General features: G+C 47.1%; 1 protein-coding gene across 3 annotated transcripts in view; it reads right to left on the bottom strand.

The window, feature by feature from the left end:
- The window catches only part of G6PC (glucose-6-phosphatase catalytic subunit), a 14,217-nt gene extending 5,645 nt beyond the window's left edge, over positions 1 to 8,572 (bottom strand). Inside the window, exons 1-3 of one of the 3 annotated variants that reach the window (XM_032279551.1) lie at positions 8,244 to 8,547; positions 3,733 to 3,842; positions 352 to 457 (exon numbers count right to left, since the gene is read on the bottom strand). In XM_032279551.1, the coding sequence (XP_032135442.1) occupies positions 352 to 457; positions 3,733 to 3,842; positions 8,244 to 8,479 (452 nt within the window). In that variant the 5' untranslated portion in view covers positions 8,480 to 8,547. Of the gene's footprint in view, positions 1 to 351; positions 458 to 3,726; positions 3,843 to 8,243 lie in introns of all 3 variants that reach the window. The other 2 variants (XM_032279552.1, XM_032279553.1) reach the window with 2 other exon arrangements.
- Positions 8,573 to 9,069: the final 497 nt, after the last annotated feature.

The following is a 9,069-nucleotide window of genomic DNA, read 5'->3' on the forward strand; positions in this document are numbered from 1 at the left end:
CTGTTTTTCTGATTATTTTAACCTGGACGGGCAACTCTATGATTGGCGCAGACATGGGTTTTTATTTAAGCCCTGCTGCTACCTCACTACCTAATCTTCTAACTCCCTTCATGGTGTCAGGCCTTGTTTCCTTATCTGTAAAACAAGGGATTGCACTACTGGATCCCTTTCAGCCCAAACATTCCGTGACTCTGAGGCTTACCCTTAACCAAATTGCCATAGCTCTAATCAGTGCCTGCCTGAGGAGTGGGAGCGGGCTAGGGGAAAGTGAGGAAGAGCACGTGCTGTGCCAGCTACAGAGAGAGCCATCTCCTGCCCTCCACCGCCGACACCCCAGTGCTGAGTTCTCACCGAAATCTGTAGGTCAGCTTTTTCTTTCCCCGGAAGATGGAGAGAATAGATGTGACCATCACGTAGTATACACCTGCTGTACCCATGGCATGGCCAGAGGGGCTCCCTAAAGGGCAGGAAAGAGAAGAAAGGTGAAAAGGCCTTCATCTTCACCTGGCAGTAGAGACTGCCAGGGGGCATCATCTACCCAGCCACCCAGCCATCCACCCATCTAGCCATTCATCCATCCATTCACCCATCTTACCATTCATTTGTTATCCATAACTCATTTATTTAACAAATATCCAGCTACTATGCACCAAGCATTGTGCAAGGCTCTGGGAATACAATGGTGAGCAAAGCGAGAGAGGGTCCCTGTTCTTGCAGTTAAATACAGTCTGGAGATTACACAAAGAATTGGCATACTGGGTGTACCGTGCCCTCCACATCTCTTCCTTCTCTCCTTGCGCACTCTGTTTTAGCTACGCTGGCCTCATTGCTTTCCTTTAAACACACCAAATACCTTCCCACCTCGGGCTTCTGCATTGCGATCCTGTCTGGGCAGATGGCTCTTCGTAGCTCTTCTGCCAGAAACTTACTTCCTCATATTCTTTAAGACTTGACTCAGATCTCACTTTCTCAGTGAGTCCTTCTCTGCTATTTAACCCTGCATGCAACTGGTTCCTTTTTTTTTTTTTAAGAGACGGGGTCTTGCTCTGTCTCCCAGGCTGCAATGATCATAGTGGCATGCTCAAAGCTCACTGCAGCCTCTACCACCTGGGCTCAAGCAGTCCTCCTGCCTCTGCCTCCTGAGTAGCTGGGACCATAGGTGCACACCATCAAACCCAGCAAATTTTTATTTTTATTTTTTTGCCAGGCTGGTTTTGAACTCCTGGGCTCAAGCAATTCTCCTTCCCTTGGCCTCCCAAAGTGTTGGGATTATAGGTGTGAGCCACCATGCCCAGCCTGGTTCCCATTCCATTCTTAATTCCTCTACCCTGAGAGACACAGGGTCCTGAGATGTGCCTCCCAGACCTCCCTCCTGAACCGAAGGACTTATTTTGTAGCTGTTGATAGTGTGATGACAGATGACTCTCTGCTCTCAGCCTTCTCTGGGCATTGCTCTGGGCTAAGGAGAGTCACCTTGATCAAGGTTATGCTCTCCCTGGGGTCTGATTCCCTTGACCCAACTCTGAAGAGCCATCCCCAGCTTCAGAGCTCCCTGTGGGGTTGGATGAGGCAGACTCACAACCGGACCTCTCCTGCCATGTTGGTTCCTGTTCCTTCCCTTCTACAAGTACAGTTCCCCAGAGTATCAAAACTCCTGCAGGTGAATCTCCATTTCAGCCTGCTTTCCAGGGAACCCCATAGATAAAGGCTTTCTTCCCTCCCTGCCTCCCAGCCTCACTCATTGCCTCCCTTCCTCCCTTTCTCGCTTCCTCCCTTCCTCCCTTTCTTCTTTCTTTTGTTTCTTCCTTCCTCCTTCCTCCCTTCCTTCCTCCTTCCCTTCTTCCCTTGAACACTAATTACATACTTTGGGTAATTCATTTAAACTTTCTGGACCTTAGCTACTCCACCTAAGAGCAGAGATAGTAATTTGCTTTCATAAAGACAGAGGACTAAATCAAATAACCTCTTAAAGCCCCTGTCAACTTTCCAGTTTGTGCCTCTGTTAATTTCAGGGAGAAATTCATCCTTGATAATAAGCTATTATGATGAAAGCAAACATCTTTCTACCAAAGATGTACAATGGTGTGATCTTGGCCCACAGCCTCCCAGACTCAAGTGATTCTCCTGCCTCAGTCTCCTGAGTAGCTGGGATTGCAGGCATGTGCCAAGATGCTCGGCTAATTTTTGTATTATTAGTAGAGACAGGATTTTGCCATGTTGGCCAGGCTGGTCTCGAACTCCTGAACTCAGGCAATCCACACGTCCTGGCCTTCCAAAGTGCTGGGATTACAGGCATGAGCCACTGCACCTGGCCTATCCTATATATTAATAGTTTACTTTTTTTTTTTTTTTTTTTGAGACAGTCTCATTCTGTCACTCAGGCTGGGGTGCAGTGGCACAATCTTGGCTCACTGCAACCTCTGACTCCCAGGTTCAAGCGATTCTCCTGCCTCAGCCTCCCGAGTAGCTGAGACTACATGTATGCACCACCACGCCCGGCCAATTTTTGTATTTTCCTTTTTTTTTTTTTTGAGACGGAGTTTCGCTCTTGTTACCCAGGCTGGAGTGCAATGGCCCGATCTCGGCTCACCGCAACCTCCGCCTCCTGGGTTCAGGCAATTCTCCTGCCTCAGCCTCCTGAGTAGCTGGGATTACGGGCACGCGCCACCATGCCCAGCTAATTTTTTGTAGTTTTTAGTAGAGACGGGGTCACCATGTTGACCAGGATGGTCTCGATCTCTTGACCTCGTGATCCACCCGCCTCCGCCTCCCAAAGTGCTGGGATTACAGGCGTGAGCCACCGCGCCCGGCAATTTTTGTATTTTCAATAGAGACAGAATTTCTCCATGTTGGCCAGGCTGGTCTTGAACTCCCAACCTCAGGTGACCTACCTGCCTTGGCTTCCCAAAGTGCTGGGATTACAGGCGTGAGACACCGCGCCTGGCCTAGTTCACTTATTTATTATGATTTTTTGTATATTTCACCTCCTCTATTCAGATTTCAGCTGCACAAAGGCAGGGATCTTTGTGTCTGTGCTGTTCACTGACAGAGGTATCCCTAGCACATAGAACAGGGTATAGCTCCCAGTAGGTGCTTGATAAGTAACAGCTGCGTGAGTGAATATGCTCTGAAGTGAAGGAGTGGTCTGTGAGAGCGAATAACTAAGGGATCTTCTCTAGTTTTGAGGCAAGGAAAGGGTCTCTGAGGAAGGGATGCTAGTACCTTAGAGGATACTAGTTTTAGAGGGCAGCTTAGACCTTAGGGTGAGGGAGGGGGCTTCCTATTATATACTGAAAATGAAATCTATCATTTGATTTGACAGTACCCATCTGGCTGTAACCAATAAAATGTAGGCACGGCGAGGGATTGGATGGTCAGCTCAGGAGGGCACATCCAGTGGGCCAGGCCATTGGGAAGGACCCCCCAGGACTCAGGCTTCTGCCCTCTCCTTTCTCAGGACACAGGGCTGCAGGGCGGTGACTCTCATGGGCCCTTTGCCTCTGGGTGCCCGTGCCTCTCTGGACTCCATCCAGGTTCTGCAACAGGCAGATTTCCAATACCATTGTGCTATTCAGGAAAGCATTGCTAAAGTGAATTAACTTGTGCAAATTGTAGAGCATGATAAAAGTACAAAGGAATGGACCTCCTCATGTCCCCTCAAGGTCAATTTCATCCATAACAGATGAACAAGTTCCACCCAGCCTCCGTCTCTACAGGGGCTGGGACGCTCACCTGGTCCAGTCTCACAGGTGACAGGGAACTGCTTTATCAGCGGCACGGAGGTGTTGCTGTAGTAGTCAGTGTCCAAAACCCACCAGTATGGACGCTGACCGAAGAGAATCCTGTGGAAAAACAGAACCAGTTTCTGGGGTTACTGAATGAATGCTTTGGCCACACCTTCAAGAAAACTGTAGCTTGAGAAGGATTTCACATGTTGCCTGTAGAAGGGAGAACTGGGTGGCTGGGGAGAAGTGTGAGAGGGAGATGTTTTATGACACATATTTATGTATGTAACTTTTGCATTTAGAACTGTTTGAATGTATTACTTTTTTTTTTTTTTTTTTTTTTTTTTAGACAGGATTTGGCTTTGTAACCCAGCCTGGAGTGCAGTGGCACAATCTCGACTCATTGCAACCTCTACCTCCTGGGCTCCTCCCACCTCAGCCTCCTGAGTAGCTGGGACTATAGGTGCGTGCCGCTACATCCAGCTAATTTTCATATTTTTAGTAGAGACAGGGTTTCACCATGTTGCCCAGGCTGGTCTAAATCTCCTGAGTTCAGGCAATCCTCCCACCTTGGCCTCCCAAAGTGCTGGGATTACAGGCGTGAGCCACCTCGCCTGGCTGTGTGATTTATTTAAACACAAATAATGAAGCCCAAGATTCTGAACTCTGGCCAGGCATGGTGGCTCACACCTGTAATCCCAGCACTTTGGGAGGCAAGATGGGAGGATTGCCTGAGCTCAGGAGATTGAGACCAGCCAAGGCAACATGGTGAAACCCCGTCTATACCAAAAATATAAAGAATTAACCAGGTGTGGTGGCGCATGATTGTAATCCCAGCTACTTAGGAGGCTAAGGCAGGAGAATTGCTTGAACCTGAGAGGTAGAGGTTGTGGTGAGCCAAGATTGTGCCACTGCACTCCAGGCTGGGAGACAGGGCAAGACTCTGTCAAAAAAAAAAAGAAAAGAAAAGAAGAAAAATCCTGAAATCCATATAATGGCAGCTATGTGACCTTTTTTTTCTTTACCTCCAGAAGTATTTGCCCTGGAACTACAGTTTTCAACTTGGACTTGCATATACCATGGGTTCCCTCTTCTTTCTTCAGGCCTCAGGGAATCTTGCATTTCCTCTGACATCAAAGAATGCTCTCTATCCCCTAGGACAAGCCCCTCCAGGAAACATGGCCTGCATTTCCATCAGAATTGCTCTCTGTCAGGTTGTATATAGCTTCACATGTTTGTTCTGTGTCCTCTCTGCTTTGAAACAGAGTATCTTAGACAAACCACTTTCCCTTTAAACTTACTAGATATATTTTTCACTGTGGAAACAGATGTCAAGTGTCAGTCAGGATGCCTTTTTTCCCTTGTGGTGGAGGAATAGTGATTTCTCACCGAAATCAGGGAGAGCCACTAACTCTGACCCCTACCAACCCAGAGAGATTGCATGGTTCTTCAATGGAGATCACATGTTGGAATAACACTTCATCTTTTCTTTCTTTCTTTTTTTTTTTTTTTTGAGACGAGAGTCTTGCTCTGTTGCCAGGCTGGAGTGCAGTGGCATAATCTCTGCTCACTGCAACCTCCAACTCCCTGTTTCAAGCCATTCTTCTGCCTCACCTTCCCGAGCAGCTGGGATTACAGGCACATGCCACCATGCCCAGTTAATTTTTGTATTTTTTGTTTCATTTTTTTAGTAGAGATGGGGTTTCACCATGTTGGCCAGGATGGTCTCTATCTCCTGACCTCGTGATCTGCCCACCTCGGCCTCCCAAAGTGTTAGGATTACAGGCGTGAGCCACCGTGCCTGGCCAACACTTCATCTTTTTATTTTTTAGAATCATGCTGCTGAAGGAGACACTGCAAACAAAATTTAGTAGCTGTTTCAACAGTGGTTTCAGGAATCTCATCAATCTGCCTGGGGCTCCAGAAACTAATATATTTTTTTTCCCCTACGCTAAAGGACTTTAATTGTTATAGCAAAAGAATATTAGAGCTAGAAGAGATCTTAAGAATCGCCTGATCAGAGATTGCAGCGAGCCGAGACCGTGCCATTGCACTCCAGCCTGGGCAACAAGAGTGAAACTCCGCCCTCACCTAAAAAAAAAAAGATAGGCGTGGTGGCTCACACCTGTAATCCCAGCACTTTCGGAGGCTGAGGCAGGCAGATCAGCTGAGGTCAGGAGTTCAAGACCAGCCTGGCCAACATGGTGAAACCTTGTCTGTACTAAAAATATAAAAATTAGCTGGGCATGATGGCAGGTGCCTGTAATCCCAGCTATTTGGGAGGCTGAGACATGAGAATTGCTTGAACCTGGGAGGTGGAGATTGCAGTGAGCCAAGATCACACCATTGCACTCCAACTAGGGTGACAGAGCAAGACTCTGTCTCAATAAATAAATAAAAATTGCCTGATGACCAGCCTGAGCAACATAGTGAGACCCTGTCTTTCAAAAAAAAAAAAAAAATTAGCTGAGCAGGCCGGGCGCAGTGGCTCATGCCTGTAATCCCAGCACTTTGGGAGGCTGAGGCAGGCAAATAACGAGGTCAGGAAATCGAGACCATTCTGGCTAACATGGTGAAACCCCATCTCTACTAAAAATACAAAAAATTAGCCAGGCATGGTGGCACGTGCCTGTAGTCCCAGCTACTCGGGAGGCTGAGGCAGGAGAATCACTTGAAACTGGTAGTATGAGACTCCATCTCAAAAAAAAAATTAGCTAGGCATGGTGGTGCGCACCTGCAGTCCTAGCTACTTGGAAGGCTGAGGAGGGAGGATAGCTTGAGCCCTGGTGTTTGAGGCTGCAGTGAGCTAAGATTATACCTGCTACTGTATTCCAGCTTGGGTGACAGAGCAAGACCTTGTCTTGAACGATCAAACAAAAAAGAATCAGCTAGTGGTAGGTAGTTTTGAGGATGGTAAAAATCTTAGAAGGCAGCTGATCCCCTTCATTTTCTAGATGAGAACATAGAGGCCAAACCAGTAGTGTGCTAGAGTCTCCTGGAGCTGGCCAAGAAGAGTCAATGATTAAATATTCAGGAATTTTGCCAGCAGGAACCAACCGTAGCTTGAAAGTGGCCATAACACAAAAATTAGCCAGGCGTGGTGACAGGCATCTGTAATCTCAGCTACTCCGGAGGCTGAGGCAGAAGAATTGCTTGAACCTGGGAGGTGGATGTTGCAGTGAGCCATTTCACGCCATTGCACTCCAGCCTGGGGGACAGAGTGAGACTCCGTCTCAAACAAACAAGCAAAAAGAAAGTGGCCATAATGGGAATGTTTGCATGGTAGAAACTGGCAAATCAGCACTGGATGTAACATAATTCTTCTTCTTCTTCTTTTTTTTTTTTTTTTGTCTCGCTCTGTTGCCAGGCTGGAGTGCAGTGGCACAAACTCAGCTCACTGCAACTTCTGCCTCCTGGGTTCAAGCAATTCCCCTGCGTCAGCCTCCCAAGTAGCTGGGATAACAGGCGTGCACCACCACACTTTGCCTATAACATAGTTCTTAAGAGCATTGTCTCAGAAGCCAGCCTGCCAGACCGGGCTTCCATCCTGACTCAGCATATACTAACCATGTTGGCCTAATCATTTAACTCAACACCTTGGTCTCTGCATCTGCTATTTCTAAATAGTAGCAACTCTCACAGAAAAGCACACAGCACATGGCCTGGCACACACTAAGTGTTTAATAAATGTTAACCCTGATTATTATTAAGCTGCCAGGGATAACCTATTTGTAGATTATAAAACAGAAACTCAGAGAATTGATGACTTGCCAAGGACATGCAGTCGATGGGTGGCAGAACGAGGGCTGGAGCCCAGTTCCCAGGCTGACTTTACATTACTCCACAAAACAGGCTTTTGAATCATCTGTGTGTTTCCTTTTTTCATATAGCAAACATCATCTATCTTTTTTTTTTTTTTGCAACAGGGTCTTACTCTGTTGCCCAGGCTGGAGTACAGTGGCACAATCTCAGCTCACTGCAACCTCCTTTGCCTCTTACTTCAGCCTCATGAGTAGCTGGGACTACAGGTGCATGCCATCATGCCCAGCTATTTTTCCTGATGTTTTTGTGGAGATGGAGTTTCGCCATGTTGCCCAGGCTGGTCTTGAACTCCTGAGCTGACAGGATTTGCCCACTTTGGCTTTCCAAAGTGCTGGGATTATAGGCTTGAGCCACCATGGCTGGCCCCATACATCTATCTTTATTTTACCTATTCTGCTTCATAGTAATAAAACTCTTTGCTCAAAGTCTATATAACTCAGACTTATCAGGAAATTCAACTGTCCTACCCTTTAACCCATATGAAATTGGCTTTCCTGTATTTTCAACTCACTGGTAGGATTTTTTTCTGTCTTCCCTCTTTATATGTAGATGATCCAAAATCAGAGAGAGAGGTTGGGAGTATGAGTAGCCCGTTGCTTCCTGAATAGCTTGGGAAAAGCAACTTCGGACGGACAGACATTTCCGGAGTGAATGCCAGCCTCTTTCCTTGCCGATCTCCTCTCTATAGGTTCTTACCACTTAAAGACGAGGTTGAGCCAGTCTCCAATCACAGCTACCCAGAGGAGTTTAATGCCCACAGCTTCTTGAAGATGGAACCAGATGGGGAAGAGGACATAGAAGGCATTCCTGAGGTCTGCGATCACAGACACCAAGATGAACCAGTCCTGGGAGTCTTGGTAATTCACCTGGAGGTAGCGTGTTGACTGGATCCCAAAGTCATGGAGAACATTCATTCCTTCCTCCATCCTCATTTCCTTGGCACCTCAGGAAGCCGTCAGCAGAGCCCTTGCACTGTTTCCAGGCTTGGTGGTGATTGCTCTGCTATCAGTCTGTGCCTTGCCCCTGTTTTATATGCCCTGTATCCAGTATTCGGGTCAACCCAGCCCTGATCTTTGGACTCAAAAACCACTTTTGTCTAAAATATATTGATCAAAGGTGCATCACCAGTAGGTTGATGCAAACGTGTTCAGGATGATTTACGTAAAATAGAAAATAGGCACACAAAAACAGCCTGATCGGCCATGTACTCAGCAGGGCAAATGATTAACTTTGGCATGCTTCTTGGCAGTGCAAGGGGCTGCCCTCCAGGTCCCCGAAACCAGGCCAGAGATAGGACAGAGTCTACCTCCACCATGATTCTTGCAAAGATGTCAGATTTTCTATGTCTGCAACAGCACTTATTTGGGGACAAAGAAAAATCTTGTTGCTCCAGCTACTCAAGTTTTAAGTTCCTAATTTTAAAATTAGTAAGTTCTGGCGGGTTGTGGTGGCTCACACCCGTAATCCCAGCAATTTGGGAGGCCGAGGTGGGCAGATCATGAGGCCAGGAGTTCAAGACCAG

This window comes from Sapajus apella, unplaced genomic scaffold, assembly GCF_009761245.1.
Source record: "Sapajus apella isolate SASKATOON/1434 unplaced genomic scaffold, GSC_monkey_1.0 scaffold12, whole genome shotgun sequence".
In the NCBI taxonomy this organism is placed as follows: domain Eukaryota; kingdom Metazoa; phylum Chordata; class Mammalia; order Primates; family Cebidae; genus Sapajus; species Sapajus apella.